The 18548-nt window shown below is 42.6% G+C and overlaps 1 protein-coding gene across 1 annotated transcript in view; it reads right to left on the bottom strand.

The window, feature by feature from the left end:
• Positions 1–491: 491 nt before the first annotated feature.
• The window catches only part of RASSF5 (Ras association (RalGDS/AF-6) domain family member 5), a 54602-nt gene continuing 36545 nt past the window's right edge, over positions 492–18548 (bottom strand). The window contains exons 3-6 of the mRNA XM_015427697.1: positions 9987–10100; positions 6528–6825; positions 4836–4951; positions 492–3046 (exon numbers count right to left, since the gene is read on the bottom strand). Coding sequence (XP_015283183.1) covers positions 2894–3046; positions 4836–4951; positions 6528–6825; positions 9987–10100 — 681 coding nt within the window. The 3' untranslated portion in view covers positions 492–2893. The remainder of the gene's footprint in view (positions 3047–4835; positions 4952–6527; positions 6826–9986; positions 10101–18548) is intronic.

The following is an 18548-nucleotide window of genomic DNA, read 5'->3' as shown; positions in this document are numbered from 1 at the left end:
TGAGCTTCATAGAGGAGTTGGAAGTTGAACCTGGGTTTCCGTGTTCCGAAGTCCAAATCTCCAACCACTACGCCACACCATAAGCTATACAGACATACTGGCATAGACTTGTCTCTAGGTTAAATAATGCCTTATTTTTTCCGCATTTTTTCCTAGCATCTACTTTTTAGATCTTTCTCAGTTCTCTACTGGATCTTGTCTCGACAACATCTTCTATGTGTAGAATGCAAATTGCAGTAGTGTATTGGACTAGGAGCCAGTTCAACTGTCCGCTCTCCCATGGAAGTTCATTGGGTGATTTCTGGCAAATCACTGAGGAGCTGAGGAGAACTATATTGTATGCTGCTTTGGTTCCCCACAGGGAGAGAAGCCGGGGATAGATAGATAAACTTTGCGGTTGTGTCTTTGCTTATGGACTAAAATACCAGTGAATACCAGCAGAGGGCACAAGGTAACAAACCAACTCTTTGAAACAGCTTTAACAGGGACTGTTTATTTTTAATAGCTTCTTACAGTTTGTGTCACATGAACAAATTGCTTAGGAGCTTTAAAAAAAAAAAAGCTGGAAGGTGACTTTTTAATGTCATAGGATTAAACCAGTAGTAAAAATAAATTACAGCATTGCAAAAATGTATTTACCACATAAGCTTTCACTAATTCTGTTCTATACAGATTTTACATCTTTTACATTTGACCATTAAAGAGAAGGGGTGGGGAATTACACATGTACATATGCAGGCAACACAATATACTAACAAAGGCACTGCCAGCAGTAGTCTGCGCTTCTTAAGGTGGGGGTCTAGCCTAATGCATCCCTAAGGCGTCTGCTCTGCCACAGCTCCAGTGGCTCTGCTTTCTCTTGCAACGGGGGCATCACTAATTTTGTTTCCTCTTTGTGCCCCATAACTATATATCATCTTTAAAAAACAAAACAAAAAAACCCTCCTGTTTTGCAGGAGGCTTAGTCAGCAGCATTCACATAAATTGCATAAGAAGCCATGCCTTCTAGGAAAATATTCAAGACATGCTAAAGGGAACAGGAGCATGCCAGGCTCCAAAAAGCTGTGTTGTTTTTTTTTAAAGGAATACTTACCATTCTGAGGGCAAATGTCATGACTTACAAAACTGTCCTTCGTTATTAGAAACAATAACAATATCTCTTGTTCTCACTGGTGCCACAATTTGGCAGGAGTCCTTCCTCAGTGGACTACACCAACCGTTTCTACAGTGCTTATGAAACTTCTGAATACTTTATATTCAGGGCATGGTGTTTGCATGTGCTTCTTTGTGTCCCCTGCCTTCTTCGTGCTGTGACAGCAGTTCTTCTCAGCCTTACTGGAGGCCTGGTACTTCAATCCTTTTGGGATCAGAACAGGCAAGGGTACATGTCAGGCCCCATATCACCTTCCCCAGACAGGTATGTGGGAGCCGCTTTTCCAGGAGGTGATCCCATCAAGCTGTGCCAAAATGACTGAATCGTGTGGATCTGCCGCACTGAATCACACACACACACACCCAGGCCCAGTAACTCTATCACTTAGCTGCAGAGCTCCACCCCCACGGGACGGCCTCATAGATGAGTGACTGCTGCAGTGCTCCAGCTGTGTCAGAAGGGCAGCTTAGTCTGCTCACACATCCAAGATAAAGAGAGCTGTAAGCAGGAATCATTCGAAGTAGCTTTATCTGCATTGTTTGACACTTAGCACCTTTCTCATAATAGCTCGTTTATTGTCTCATTTTTTTAAAATTTCCCAATATTGCACAGAAGAGCCTCATAACACAGGAGAAAGCATGACAGCTGAATGGCACCACATGCAAGTCGTTCAGGAGTGACTAAATTAATCAGGAGTGACTAAATTCTACAGGTCCTGTTAAATTGGGTGAGATCTTTACCTTTGCCGTACTAGAACAGAACTAGTTGGATGAAACATGTACCACCATCATCAGGTTGAGTTGCCTGCAATCGAAAAGCCAGCTGCAGGGAATGGGGACCTGATGAGCAGGCAGCCACCAGTCTCCCACTGCCCGTGTTCTGCTAACTGGATCCCCTCCTCCTCCGGTTCCTGACATAGTTTTTCTACTAGAAGACTGGTGCTAAGCACTGAGTGCTGAAATCACCTCATTGTCAGATTCCTCACAGTGGTCCCAGTTCCTACAGGGTAAGAAGGAACTAAGTTGGCAGTACTGAGGTTAAGCTTAAAATATTAGGCTGAGGGCTTAACCAAGAAAACAGCCCTCCTGAGTTGCCTATAAAATAAAATAAAAGCAGCTGACTTTTCCCCCTGAGAAATTATAAACTCTTGCTCAAGGCCAACAATACTCTAAAGCTCATCAAGACCACTTCTCTAGCCTGTGTGATATCTTTTTAGCTAACTCTCTTCATACTGTGCAACCACTGTTTGGCATCCCCCACATGTGCCCACACGCACACCAGAGCAATAAGAGTCCATTGCTAATGCAGAGCTTCTGATACCACATTCTGCATGTGATGAAATGACCACAGAGAGCACATTCATTGCACTTCTGCCACATATACACAAATCCAGCAGCCAAGGTATTGGCGTTGAGAAGGAGAAGAAAGCTAGCAAGTTCAGTCTGGCCTTCAGCATTTACAGTGCAAGCAACCCAATTCCTTGGACATTCAGCACTTGCTGCAAAGTTTCCTGGTTATGCCATTAAGTATGACTATGGTTGAAGGAGAAGCAGCATTCTTTTTTGGTTTTCTGAGGGCCGGTGAATTTGAAACATCAATTTCCATTCTATAGTTACCAGCTCTGATCATGTCTTAGCAACCAACTGAAAGTGTCCTGAGGAAAAGTCTTGATTTTTAACATTTTTAAAATAATTATAACTTTTACTTTAAGTTCATTGCTAGCCACACTTCCAGGTTTTGTTATCCAGGCTTCTCATTGGCTTCTTTCAAGGCCTCCTGTAGTCTTTGTTTAAACCTGTTATACTTGTTTTGCACTTGCTGGATTTTGTCCTTTTCTTCCCTCTCAAGTATTACTAGGAAGTTTTGTAGCTCTGGAATAGAGAAGGCATCCCACTGTGGAAGAAAAAGCCACACAGAAATGTAAGATTGGCATATGGACAATATGTGCACGTGTGCGAGAGAAAGAAAGTTTAACCTGGCAATACACTTTGTGTTGAAAGACCCATAAAATAATCTGTCCTTCCCTGTCCCACATTTTACCTCTCACAGCTGCTGCTCCAGAACCTTCAGGATTAGAAAATGGTGAAGAAATTTCAATCTCAACATTAATGGACAAAGAGAACCCCTGTGGGGTTGGGGAGGGGGGCGTGGCTCAGTGGCAGAGCATCTGCTTTGTTTGCAGTAGGTCCCATGTCCAATCCTTGGCATCTCCACTTAAAAGAACCACATAGTAAATGATGTGAAACACCTCTAGCTCAGACTCTGGAGAGCCACTGTGTTGAGTTGACAATACTGACCTTGAGAGATCATCAATGGTCTGACTTGGGATAAGACAGGTTAACATGACCTGACAGAATGGCTTCCTAGAATACTGACCACTTATTTTATCCGTCTCTCTTCAGTTCTATGGTTGCAAATATGTTGGCACAATCAGCTGCACATCTGGATCCTTTGTATTGTTTTCTGTTCACAGATGCTCTCACAGAATGGTGCAAATGCTTTTAAATCTTATCTCAGCCGCAAGGTTTCAGGTATTTGGTGTGTGAGCAGAGCAAGTTCAAGAGAAATTCAGGAAAGTACACTATGCACGTAGTGGTGACTGTTTTCCTTTAAAATGTAAATCCTCCAATCCACCTGTTCAGCTCTTGAGTTTCAGGACTGGTTTGGGGATTCAGTCAGAGCATCTTTGGAATAGGATACAGTGGAAAAAATGTGGCTGCATAGCTACACCTGTTTGAATCATACCTAGTGCCTAAAGGTAGAGGACTGTGTGTGATTACCTAAGACTCCTGAGAGATCAGAGCACTATAAGACCAAGCGCTATAAGACCAAATTCCATTCTATGAGTGAACATAAATATTTTCTATTGCCGTGGTTTTCTGCCACAGCTGCACAGAACATGATGTCATAAGAGGAATGAAGAAAGAAGCTAACTGTTTATGGCATTGAAGACCAGGGTTTCCATTCTCTCCAGGTCCTTACTGAGCCCCTGCTGAGAAACAGTTCTCAATTTATGTGTTTTTAACAGATGAAATAGATGTGACATTTTTTAAAACTGCCTTATTGCAAAGGTACAGAACTGCTTACTCTTCCTTTTCTAAAAGACAGACGGAAAAGGTGAGACCATAGTTCCATCCTTAGCATTGTTTTAAGCACAGTGGAGCCTTATTTTCTGTTATCTTCATGCATGGGGTGGAAACCAAATACTCCACCTATTTTTTTAATTTGAAAGGAAAGCCATCTCCCTCAGCACATTAGCTAACCATAAATGCTAATCTATAATGCAACCACTCAGTTTATCTACCTGCAGATTAAAAATGGATGTGTTGTGAATTTTTTTAAAAAAATCAAGCAAGCCAAGGATTATGATTGAAGGCTCTGCAGAAGAGAGAGAATTACTTTTATAAGTAAAATTTAACTTTTAAAAAGCTTAAATGAAGAAAGGGGAAATGGGTCCTTCAGCATATTATAGGCTCAAGAAACCTTGCTATTTGCTCAACATTTCTCCTGTCTTGGAACAGTGGTATCTTTAGTTCCCGAAGTACAGGAAGTTTGTTTTTCCAACCCACTCAAACTCTGCCCTTTTGGATACAACTCTCAGCTTGTTTCTGGCTGTTGTGCGTCTTCAGAACGTTCAGCATGTTTGTGCAGGTTCAAAAGGTAAAGCCGCTTCCAGACATACCTCAACTTCCCCGGTTTCATTTTCTTTCAACACAAAGCTGAGAACGTCTGTGTCGGGACCGGCTACAAGTCGGAGGTATAAAGGATACTCTGTTACCGAGAGTTTCTGGGAAAGAACTGCAAAAGGGACAAACAGAGGATTATTGCAGACCTGTGGCAATTACAGGCCAAATGTAAAAGCAGCACATTTTTACTTTCAGTGGGGCATGGAACAATACTCAAAAGTAACTGAAAATCAGAAAAGTCTTCCCTTACCTGTCGTGGTTATTGGAGGATTGTTAAGGCTACCCTACACACAGTCCCAATTCTCAAGGACTGGGCAGGAAAACACTGCACCTTCCCACTTAAGTACAACCCTTCTTTCTCTCAAATTAGGACTATGTAACATTCATCTCAAATTCCCTGGAATTGAAAGTCACCCTGAGCCTGCTTTGGTGGGGAGGGCGGGATATAAGTCGAAGAAAGAAAGAAATATAAATAAATAAAGTTTCCAGTTGCTTTTATCTCAAGGACAGGCATTAAACAGGGCCTAGATCAATTGTCTCAGCATTGAGAGATGAGAGAGAAGCCCTCTTGCCACAAGCATCTTTCTATGGTTATCACTCAAGATGGATTGGATTATAATGGACTCAAGGCACCTGTGTGTGTGTGTGCCTTACCTTATCCCTTGTTATAGGGGTGGCAGCTTCCAGCCAGCGCATGATTGGCCTAATTTGTCACTTGACAAGAGCAGGCTTGATCAGTAATTGTGTACTGATGAAGAAGCCTATCCAAGGTCACTCAGCAAAGGCAGTGGTTCACCTTTCTGCTCCCTATTCCAAACTGCCTCTTCACTGGCAACCAGTACTTAAGACCTGCAATTCCCACAACAAGTTATCCGTTTTCAGGGTGCAGTCAAATGAGGAAGAATTTGCATGCAGACAAGGCCCATGGACAGCATCATGGCTTTGCCAGATGTCTGTTGTGTACGGTTCAAGCATCTTCTGCATTACAGAGAGACATCCTGTATTTTACAAACTACTTCCCACTAGCTTATTACAGAAATGGATAAGACCCTTAAGCAGACAAGTTTTTCAAGGGGGAAAAGGCAAAAGGCACATCACAATATATTTTGAAAAAACATGGTTACATCCAAAATTTGATTGAGGGAATGCATTTCTATGCTGCCCTGCAATCATTTTTCCACCCCCAACCAGTGTTCCCTCTAAGCTGAGTTAGTGTGAGCTAGCTCACAGTTTTTTAGCCTCCAACTCACACATTTTTGTCTTAGGAAGAATGGCTCCAGAGCAAGCAGTAGCCAAATCGCTCGCTCACAACGTTAATGCCGGTAGCTCACAAAGTAGAATTTTTGCTCACAAGACTCCACAGCTTAGAGGGAACATTGCCCCCAACCCCCTTTTATTCTGTTTAGATATTTAACTTATGATACATCTGCCTAATTCTAAGTTGCTTTCAGGTAAAATTCGTGGGTGCTTCAGATGCCAGTTTTGAAAAGTAAAAAATTATTAACAGACATCTATTTAAAACTTCCATTGTACTAACTTGTGCCACTCTAACTGGGGAGGCGGGCACAAATGGATATTATGGGCTTTACCATTTACATGCACAACATCTTCACTGGGTTTGAAATTGAAACCAGTCTGAGATTGTAGGCAGCTCTTATTGGAAACCTCTGAGGGCCTGTTTGTCTCACCTTGGCCATCTTTCTGCATCTGCTTGAAAAGTGCAAATTTCTGTGGGTTGTCCACCACCATGAATTTCTTCAGAAGTCCCTGGATCACCTCACTGACAGTGGTAGTGCTGCTGATGTGCAGCTGCTTGATGGCATCCAGTGGCAAGTAGAAGGACGTTCTCTTTTCTGTCATGTTGGCTACATTGACCTCTTTGAGGGCATCATAGATGGACTGCGGCCTGATGCCTGCTGGGACTGTCACAGGCCGGCGCAGTTTGAGGTGCACTTTGATGAAGCCTGTGTAAGTGCCATCATCATTCTGTGGAGGAAACGTCCAAGATAGTGATGATTTATCAGGAGTAAAGAAAGTGGAGTGGCATTTGTTTAATCCTCCAGTTACTTGGAACACGGGATTAATTTTCATGAAGAACTTCACTACAGAAGCAACAAACTCACCATTCTTCCATACCCATACTATTATTTCCTGGTTATATAAATGTATTCCAAGTTAACCCAACCTGTAACAACCCTGAGCTAAATGCTTTGGGAAATAAAACATATCATGGAAGACCCAACAACCATGTACCTTGAGTATACAAGCTGGCAAGAGCCTTCTGGCTCATTTAGCTCCAACACAGCCCTTAGTGCTGTACAAAGCATTCAGATCTTCATTAAGCCATTCCACATTCATAACAATCTGGAGTTATACTCCAGTAATTTCTTTTATAATCATGGCTCTGTGGGAGCCCTCTGACTTCCAGGTAGATTGTGTTTAATAGAGTATTAAAATACACTTCTTGGCCCATGTCTTTCTGCTCTATTTTCTATAATATTTTTCCACTGCCATGGAAGAATGTTGTTACAAAGAAGCTATAACTCCACAACAAAACCCCCATACATTTCAATTTCAGCTTCCCTCATTCACCGTGACTGGACTTAAAGCTGACGATGGTGACTGATGATGAAGTGCTGTGGCCCAAAAGCAACTGCCTCATCTTGACAAGGCAAAGTAGAAAGATGCACTGAACTGAGTGAACAATGATCCCTTTTCCAATGAAGTTTAAACAAGCTTTCCCTTGGTGCCTCTATAGAAAATGCTGTTTTTCTGGGAAAAATATATTGTCAAGAACCCCAAATTGTAGGACCTGACTGGAAAAAATGAACACATCTGCTTCCACAGGGGCGCAGGATGTGAGGCAGCGGCTGAACCACAGCAGGGGTAGGATGTATTCATCTTGACTCATCTGAACCAGAACAATACAGCCACAACTATTTCTGGAAAATCATTTGTTGGTATTCATGGGGCACTGCAGTAGCTGTGGAGCATTTCAACCTAACACTCAAATTAGCTATAGAGCAGTCATCCCAGCTGCTATATGGCTCACACCAGTTACACAGCAGGTTCATGGAATAAGCTCTGAAGGACGATTGATGGTGAGACAGCTCAAAATCTTCTTGTATGTGAAGGGAGTCTGTCCTTGTGAGGAAAGTTGCCCTCCTTACCAGAGCTGAGGTGATGGATTCTGTCCGTATTCTTTGATTGTACTTCACTAAGGGACTGACATCATATGGAACACAAACCTTTTGGGGCTCTGCATGAAGTACAATTAGTTTTCAGATATAAAGCTGCTGAGCTGATTTTTCTTTTCTAAAAAATCTATCAGATTTGTATTCCGTGCAAGAAGCTCAGAACAGCACACACAGGAGCCCCCTCCTTCAAGAAGCTCAGAACAGCACACACAGGAGCATCTCATTTTACCCTCACAATAACTCTGAGGTGAAAGGTGAGTGTGTGAGTGAGAAGCTACTGATCAATGCTTATTAAGGGGAAAATGTTTCAGTTAAAGTAGTTGTATTGCTCACATTCCCAAGTACTCTGTACCATTTCAGATTCAAAGTGAAACTAAGAGATCACCTCAATATTGTATTCTACAGCTATAAGTAGGTCTGTCTTTGTACCCTCAACTCAACTTTTGTTGGCTGTACAATGCTCCTGACCTGAGCAGCAACAGTTCAAGAGAGTTCAAGAACATTGTGACGCTCAAATCCAGCTGACAGACTGTATGGACTTCAATAAAGAAATTGCTGAAGTCAACACCATACCAGCCAGATGAATAAGCCAAGCCCTCCACCAGATTTGTTGAGATGAAAATCAAGCAAACCAGAGGACTGAAGGGAATGGTGGCGCATCTGTCCTGACCAAATGTTATATATCCATTTTGATGAAAGGTTATGTCATGCTGAATGAACAACTATCAGGCCAATTTGATCAGTTCTGGTAAGCAAAGCAGCAGCCATGGAATAGCCTGCACAACTGCATTTGGACTCTACATTGAGCAACTTTGTGCAAGAGGAATCAACACAGAATGGAGCAGCCAATGCACTATCACTTAAAAGCAGAATTAATGAATCCATGTTTCCCATGAAGCACCAACTAATTCCTTGCATCTATTATGAAGTTATATACAGGTAGTTATAATATAATTACCTACCCTAAGCCTCTCAGGGCAACGGAAATGAAAACAATACTGTACAATAGGGCCACCACAATGGTGCCCATGAATGCCATGGCACCCCCCCCACACACACACACTTTTTCCTTGGCAATTGCTAACAGTTTTAGAAAGTGATTAGGCCAGGGCTTCTGACTGGCTGCTGGAGATCTGATTGGCTGTGCAAATTAAAATAATGTTGTGTACCAGAGTGTTGGTTTTATTTTCACTCACTCTTCTTTCCCAGTGTATTCCTTTAAATTACTCCTCTTGTCCCTGCACTTGGGATCCTGTGTGTACAGCTCTGCCTCCTGCAGTGACCATTTTGTGGTTGTGCCCACCGTTTTGTATCAGAATTCCAAAGATGGCCACAGGCTCCAAAAGGTCAGGGACCCCTGCTGTACAATCTACAAAATATCTGTAATTGGTGGTCACTCCATAAATCATGAGGTGTTCTGCCAGGCGCATTTCCATTAGGCTGGCCTTTCCTTTCATCATAGCTCAGGTGCTAAACATGGCTTTTGCAGGGAAGAAGAGACTATGAGTGATTTTTAAATACTACATTATTTGTCTTGATGTCCCTTCTGTCCATCCAGAAGCGGATTTTGGTTAGTTAACTTCACTCCTGACTCCACCCAAATCTGATGCAAACCTTGTAGTTTAGGGAGAGAGCAACAGCTAGCCAGTCCCCCAGAGTCATACTGCACTGGTGCTCTGTACAGGAGCTACTGCAATGGCAACAGGCTACGGAAAGGATAGTGGGATCTCAAGGAAATCAGTCTCTCAACTCGTCTCCACAAGGAGATAGATGGACAGCCCCTCCTCCAGAATCTGGGCTACATTTGTTCTTAGGGATACAGAGTGGGAGAAAAGAGAGGCACCTTTTTTCTGGAATGGAGCAAAAATTAGTTCACCTTTATGTTTAGGCCACATTACTGTACTGAGCTGTACTGAAAGACAAATGTAATCCAGAAAATGCAATACAAACCATCTTCATCAGCAAGCAGTTGTTGACTTTTGAATTGTAATTGTCAATCTTCTGTTTCAGCTCTTGGATGGTTGGAGCTCTGAGCTTTTCTTCTTCCACTGTTTTTGCTGCATTCTGGAACACAAAATGGGAAGCAACACTTGACATACACTTCCAGTATCTAGGTGGCTTATGCTGCCTTTGAAATAATGTTTGCCTTCCATACAGTTTGCCCTGTAGGTGGAAGACTCATCCATTCCATTTTTTTGCCCAGGGCACATTTTATCTGCATACACACAAACATATGAACTCATCCATTCCATTTTTTGCCTAGGGCACATTTTATATGCATACACACAAACATATGCTTCCTCTTCTCAGAAGTGTAAAGTAAAGGTAAAGGTTCCCTTGCTCGAAAGCCAGTCGAATCCGACTCTAGGGTTGCGGTGCTCATCTCCGTTTCAAAGCCGAAGAGCCAGCGCTGTCCGAAGACGTTTCTGTGGTCATGTGGCCGACATGACTAAACACCAAGGTGCACGGAAGGCTATTACCTTCCCACCGAAGTGGTACCTATTTATCTACTTGCAATTTCTTGCTTTTGAACTGCTAGGTTGGCAGGAGCTGGAACTAGAGACGGGAGCTCGCCCCGTCTTGCGGCACCCGGGTCTTGAACTGCTGAACTACTGACCTTCCACAGCCTGCAGTTCAGCGTCTTAACCACTTGAGCCACCGCAGCTCCATCTCAGAAGTGTAGGCACATGGTTTTCTTTTTCCTGAATACAACTACAGAATTGCACAAATAGCATCAAACTTATGCTTATCACATTTACTCTTATCTGTCCTCCTATACCTCTGTCAGCTATACCATCTAAAGCTTATTCACTTGCTCATCTTGCAGTGTAATATAGTCCATCAAGTGTCAACAGTGTCCTCCTGCTCTCTACATATGACAAAGAAGTCAGTCTCTATGCAAAACTAAAGGACACAAATCTGTTTTTAAAAATCATAATATTCAGAAATTAGAGGGAGAACTTTTCAATCTACCAGGATAGTGCTTCTGACCTCTAAGCCACCAACCTTCAACAAAAGAACTTCAAAGGGGAATATAGTATGAAACAATTGAATTGGGATTTATTCAAATGTTTCACACTACTTCCTCTCTCCTCCTTGGGACTTGGGAATTTTATCTCACTAGAACTGTTACTAGCCTAACAAAAACCCATGACTCTCCACCCATTGCAGATATTAACTAGTTTATTTATTCAAAACATCCTTTAACATTCTACCCAACTTAGGGTCCCCTAGGCAGCAAACAATGAAAACAAGACACATGAACAGAGAGGATGGTCAATGAGAATCAGTGCGGGAACACCAGACAAAACAGAAAAGTCTTCATCTGCAGGGGTAAGACTGTGATAGAAGGGGACAGATGAACCTCCCTAGCAAGAGAATTCCATAGTGCTGGTGCCATGAGTGAAAAGGCTCTTTCTCAGATGGGGAGGGGATCTGAGGATAACCGTAATGGTCAAGTAGGTCCATATGGGAGCAGGCACTCCTTTAAGTATGCTGTCCGCAAGCTGTATAGGGCTTTAAAGATCAATACCAGCACTTTTAATTGGGCCCAGAAGCAAACTAGACCCCAATATAGGTGGAACAAAGCTGGAATGATATAGTCTCTACAAGCCACTTCAGCCAGAATTCTGGCCACAGCATTATGCACCAGTTGTAGCTTCTGGACACTCTTCAAGGGAAGCCCTATGCATAGTACACTGCAGTAGTCTAATGTAGTCTGATGTAGATGTTATCCCTGAATTTTGCTACCTTATTCCACTCCTTTTGACAGCCCTGATACTAGCTCTGATTGTCTCTGCACTGCCTTCTTCTTAGAAGAAACACAAACAATACAATATTGCTGAGTTTTAAAGAGAATTGCCCCCTCCAAGCATTTTAAAAAGCATGCAAAACGGAATTAATCTGCATGCTGCATTTCCAACCAACCCTTTCCCCCCAGTCCCAAAAGGAATTTGATCCATTCGTTGCATGATTGGAAACTACTCTGTGTAAGAAACAGAGAGGGACACTGGCTGTGCACTTTATTTTAATTTCCTTTTAAAATAAGACAAATCAGAGCATAGGTTAGATTCCCATGAGGGTTTTTTAATGCAAATCGATTAATGTTCAGATGCAACTGAACACGCTAGCAATCAAGACCAATCATAGACCAGGACTTCTCCAGGACACCAAACATAATCGGAGGTTCAGAGAATTCAGCAGAGAAGAAATAAACAACTTCGGATACACCTGTCACAGCCACAGGGATGCTGAGGAAGCTCATTAAATGAACAATGGGCTGATTGTCAAAATGTGTCCTGTACCCAGTGCTCCAATTGATTAGATGGAATGGCAGGTGCTAAATAATCAAGCTATTAAAGCATTTGATTTTTTCATCAATCTTGGGAATAATGTCAGCCCTAAGAAAAAGAGAGCAGTTCCTTCTCTAGTACTTGAGCCCACTGAAATCAATACAGTCATGCTGAGTAATGTAGTCTAAGCAAAGAGGAGGAGATTGGTGCTTTTTTCTTTTATCTTCAGAGACCTCAAATGATAAAGTATGCCCCATAAAGCCTCAGGCAGCTGCCAGGGAATGGTGAGATATTCCCTGACCTCTCTTCCCAGTGTAAAGGCTGAAATGGGCAAGACCCAGAAATGTCAGCTCATACCTTTCTAACCAAAATATTCAGAGCAACCTCCCAATCACATACCATGTACCAAACCCATCTATACTGCCAGAGTATGGCACCTACACCTGGTCAGAGGCAGTCAAGGAGGCAGAGCCAGGTATTTAAAGGGGAACAAGACAGGGCACATTTTAGCCATGAAAGAAGTTAATATAGGTATGGGACAAATGGGCTTTGGCTTTCTGATTCCTACAGTAGAGATCGAGAAAGTCAGATTACTGAAAAAAGATGGACAACACTTCACTAAATGTAGGGAAAGCATTTTGGAAAACCAGCCTTCTAAGTAACATAAAGCTTAAAACAGTTTTAGAAACTAAAACCACAGATATCTGTTGATACAAATAGGTGATAACATGGTGATGGGGGGTGAGGGTGGTGATCGATAGAATGGACACAAACAAGATTAGGCACTGGGTAAGGCTAAAAAGAAAACAACTTTCAGGCCTTCACACTAAGGAACATTGCTGGATTATTATAAATGTAGGAGAACTGGAGGGTCCTAGGGAAGCCTGCTATATGAGTGTTAATTCTTCAAGTCTCTGGTGGACTCTCCCTTCCAGAGGAGCCACAACTCTTTTGACAGGGAGCTTGCTTGCAGAAGATCCCAAGTTCTAGTCCCTCTCACCCCAATTAATAAAATCTCATAAAGCAAGTTTGGGAGATAATTTTCACTGAATGGTCACCAAAATACACATACTGATTTAGATATCAATGGTCTACACAAGGCAATTTCAATGGTTCATATAACAGACCTGGACTGTAGTAGCAACCACCAACTACTTCACCTAGATATTCTGTACTGTCTAAGCCCTTATTAGAATCCAATCAGGTATTTTCAAGAAGACAATCTCTGAAATAGGGTGGCCAGGTCCCCCCGGCTACTGGTGGGGGATGGGGGACAGAGTTAACAGATTCAGGTTAGGAAGCTCTTGGAGATTTGGAGGTGGAGCCTGGGGAGGACAGGGACCTCATTGGGGTACAATGTCACAGAGTCCACACTCCAAAGCATCCATTTTCTTCAGGAGAACTGATCTCTGTAGTCTGGAGATGAGATGTAATTCCAGGGGATCCTCAGGTCCCACCTGGAGGCTCACATCCCTACTCTAAAAGGATAAAGTTCAGATTCTCAAGACTCTACATTAGAACTAATATTCCATGCACAGTCAAAGCATCTCAGGTGAAAATACTTGTTAACCTAAGCAGACATGTGCCAATGTTACCCCATGTCTGTTACCCTATGCTTGCTCATCTGTACTGAACCCATCGCAAGAGCGATCCCTCTGTACAAAGTACCTTCAGTCTTGTTTCTTGTTCATCAGTTCCCATCTCTCCATATCCCCTGTCCAGCTGTCAACTCCCTCTGGCATTTCAGTGCATTTTGCCATACATCCCCCTACTCATCATTTGGAAGCCATGTGCTGAGTTGTTGTGAGTTATAATTGTTTTCAAAGTAGCTCACAAAGCAAATATATAGTTAAAATCACAATTAAAATGGCTTAAACATTAACATTGCATAAGCAAATATACAACTGATAGTAATGTTGCAACTAATCAAAGGGAAAGCATCTGGTTTCTATGGGAATCAAGAGCACATCTGGCATGCAGTATATTCTCTCCATCCTCTGTTTTAAATGCAGCAAAGAATCTATAGCCCTTGATGAACAGCTCTTAACTCCAGTGAGTTGAAGAGGATCCCATTCAGCTAGAAGCAGCTCTGTTCTTGAATCAAGGCTTCTCCTGAGCCATCTGCAATATGCCAAATGGATCTGAGAAAGGAAACAATCCAATGAAAACGTAACTGGGGACAGTTCCCAGTGCTATAAATGTTCAGACTCCCCCCTAGCTTGTTTAGAGTCAGGTTTGCTGGAGGCAAATAGCACTTATGCATTGTCTGGGCCACCTTCCAAGCAAGGCCATCAGATTCACAATCTACTTTTGCCTTCTTATATTTGAGTACAACACAGTACTCAGTATTGATTACCAGCTCATTCAGAAGGTGACACTGAATCAGGAGGGTAATGAAGCTATTCAAAGTAAGCCAATTAGTAGCAAGTGCATGCACAATGTAGCTTCTGCTGGACGTTTATGTCCAATGTCCATAATGGTAATAATATACCAAATGATAAGAACATACTAGACACAGTCTAGGAGGCAGCAGATTACTATGGCCTACTAAATTAGATTATTATGGGAGAGGAGCAGGAATCCACCTTCAACAAAGACACTCTCAGTTCTTCTGAAGAAGGCTACCTTCCCTGAAATCAATTTGAACAATTCTCTTTCCTTGCGGGAAAACTATTTCCATAACAACAAGCCAAGCCAAGAGAGATTTTGATCAGAGACATCTTTTCCTGTGGAGGATCTGCCTCTTCCCAAGAGAATTTCTAATTCTGATACCTCTGGTCACAGGTGGATCTTACAAGGTGGCTTTTTCAGATGTCGTTGCAGCCACATGGGAGCTGTTTTTCCCCTGTGATATGTTCCTAAACAGCTGGGGGCTGCATGTGGGTGGCAAGTGTTTGGGGAATCAGCACCCAAATAAGCCAGTCAGAAAAGTAACTGAGGACCTTAGTCAGTGTCCACTTATGAGCTCCCATGTTCCCTCTCTGTCCTTAGGGTTGAGTTGCATAAGCATGGTTTCCATTCAGCTCATGATTTCCCAACTTGCAGCGGCATGTGTGCATTTATTTTATTTATTTTACTTCACTTACATTCTAACTTTCTCCCCAATGGGGATCCAAAGCTATTTACGTCGTTTTCCTCTCCTCTGTTTTATCTTCTCTATTTTACCGTGAATTTCTACTGAAAAGAACAGGTGATATAGGAATGTCTATTAGATTTACACTGTACTTTTTTTTTGCATCACAGAATTCAAGGTGATGAATATGGGAGGTATCCCACCCAAGCACTGAACAGACACAGACCTGTTTAAATTGAGCAAGATTACATCATGAAGTGCCTTCCAACCAAAATCTGGGACCAAGGGAGGTTCAGGTCCTCGGCTTTTCTCTCAGGGAACAGACAGAGAACAAATTAAATTATTATCTAACAAGATCAGAATGCTAAGAAATTGTAACAAAAGTTCCAGCTTTGCCTAGCTCAATGTGGGTGTCCTTAATCAGGTGAGAGATTTAGAAACATATCTTCTTATTTGGGCAACTCAACCTTTGCTTCGAGGAGCCAAGCTGCTACCCTCATCAGCCTCCAAAGCCATGACACCAATGAGGCTTTCCAGGCCAATCTGGTAAATAACCAATGACTCTCAAGGAGTACAAGACATGGAAGCTGCCTCACTGTGATCAATATTGTCTCAAGCACAGGTCTATTTATATCACCTCCTACTTCATCCTTTTAACTGGAGATGCCTGGGAATGAACCTGGCATTTGTTGTTGTTCAGTCACACAGTTGAGTCCGACTCTTTGCGACCCCATGGACCAGATCACGCCAGGCCTTCCTGTCTTCCGCCGTCCTCTGAAGTTGGCTCAATTTCCTGTTTGTTGCATCTATGACACTGTCTAACCATCTCATCCCTTGCCGTCCCCCGTCTTCTTTGACCTTCAATCTTTCCCAGCATCAGGGTCTTCTCCAGTGATTGGAGAACCTGGCATATTCTCATGCAAAACAGATGCTCTAGCACTGAGACATTGTGCTCCTCCCCCTAGCAGAGGCACAACAAAGTCCTCTAACAATGGCAGGCATGTACCACAGAAATCTGTCCTCCATTAAAAAAGAGCCATAAGGGAGTGAGTCATGCAGAGCGATTGGTAAAATGTTTCATCTGGAGACTGCTTAGAAAGGAGGCAGGATACTTCAGAGGCAGACAAATTGGTAGCTGAAAAGAATGGAGAACAGTTCATCCAATGCTCAACTATGAGACTTCCATGTGGGACCACTCCCTGAAACTATCACAGGATTCAAGTAAGGACTCATGGCACTATTGGTATAAATATATTTCTTGCATAGTTCCCAGGTAAAAAGCTTTGGGTTTGCCCAGACAGGGGACAAGGAATGAGAGGGGTGAAGTATGGTAAGAGGAGAGTTTGGGAAGTGTTTTACGGTGAGGAATCCCTTGCCAAGCCTGGCCACCAGATCATACCTCTTGGGAGTGATAATCTAATCTTAAAGTAGTAGGTGTTCAAATCATGAATAAATGATGCAAACGAAAGAGCCAGCACTTGTACCCAGAAAAGGTGCATTAAAAAAGATACCACTTTAAAGAGGCGGAAATGCATGTTATTGTTTCTTTTTTTTTTTAATAAAATTTTTTATTTCATAAAACAACCCAACACCAACACCACCCTAGTGCAAATTCCAGGCATTTGAGACATCAAAAAGAATTCCATACATTGTTATATCCCAATCAAACTCTGTACAACTCTAATACTCTAATACCCTTCCATAATAATCTTATACTCAAATTATTGTTTCAAGAGGATTTTTTTTTTTGAAGAACGTGAAGACTGACTATAAGTTAAAATGAGTGGTCTTGAACCATCAGTCCTCTGGCTCTTCTGAAGCAAGCTCCATCCCTTTTTAGCACTCCTGAGGTGCCCATTTATTAAGGCAGCAGCTCACAGAAGAAGCTGCACTTTTTGCAAGGTGAAGAGATGTCTCATAATTTGAGCACATATTCTGAAATATCTGCTAAATGTCCAGACAGCACTGAACACCCTCTTTGGCCATTCAGTAAGACAGGCACTTTCAGTGATAGCTACTTACTGAAGCCCATAGCATGCCTTGCACTTCAAATCATAACCACATTTTTTGTAACAATCTAAATTATGGAGCTGCATATTGAAGCCTTGTTCACACATGTCTCCTACTGAGAAAGCAGCAAAGGCAAACCATCTTCAACCATACTATGGGGGGGGATTGTGGCCATCTGCAGTGAGTTCCCCCTGCTGCTTCCCTTTGCTGGCAGCCCAAACACTTTTCTTAAGCAAATCCCAGAATAGCTTTTACAGCAGAGAGCTCGTCTCCCACAAAACAAATTGCTATCTGCAGCATTTACAGTTAAGCCCAACCTTCTCTGAAGTCAAAGCTCTGAATATATGTCTGGGAGATACTGACTTGCTTGGTAAACTATTTTAACTAAAACTAAAAGCAAAATGCACCCCCCCCCCAATCCTAACATTGAGTCTGGTGGTCTTTATATCAGCTGCAGCCTACTCAAATATGACAACTCAGGGATTTCCGGTGAATGGCAACTCGTGACGGTCGCACCCCATCAAGCTCTGATGGGGGCGAGTCGGATCGGGGCGGCAGGGAGGGGGATCGGCTGGTTCCAACCTTCCCATGAAGCTCCGAGAGGGGGCTTCTAGCCTGGAGCGCCAGAGGGGCCATTCCCGAAGTTCCGGCTTGGGAGCACAGTGCTCCTTTTTGCTCTGATAGGTTCCACTTCCCTGAGGCCAGCAATGGTGCTCAGTGATGTTACCGGACCAGAGTATACAAGGACTTAACTAAAAAGAAAATCTATGCGACAAAGCTATCCAGCGATTAATCAAACAGTGAGTTAAGTGGCAAAGAGAAAGTCATATACAAAAAGGGTGGTGGAAGAAATTGGCATAACAAAACGGCATAGCTTCAAAGAGATGGGGGGGAACTCGCAGAGGAAGAACCCTACCCACTAGTGAAATTGAAGCGTAGAAGCAAGCCGGATTCAGGCGATTAACACCCTTTTCAAAGCGGAATACATCTGAGTTAAGCAGTCACAACATAGTAAAGATTTCAGAACTTTTATAAACTATTACCTAAGTATAAACAATGTCTCAGTGTGGGAGTAAAATGGCATCCAGAGGCAGAGGCTCTACAGGAAATGCCAGCAAAGCATCACCAGTCACAAGA

This window comes from Gekko japonicus, unplaced genomic scaffold (assembly GCF_001447785.1).
Source record: "Gekko japonicus isolate JY-2015 unplaced genomic scaffold, Gekko_japonicus_V1.1 scaffold413, whole genome shotgun sequence".
Taxonomy (NCBI): Eukaryota; Metazoa; Chordata; class Lepidosauria; order Squamata; family Gekkonidae; genus Gekko; species Gekko japonicus.
Note: the sequence above shows the minus strand (reverse complement) of the source record. Positions and strands in the feature narration are given on the sequence as shown.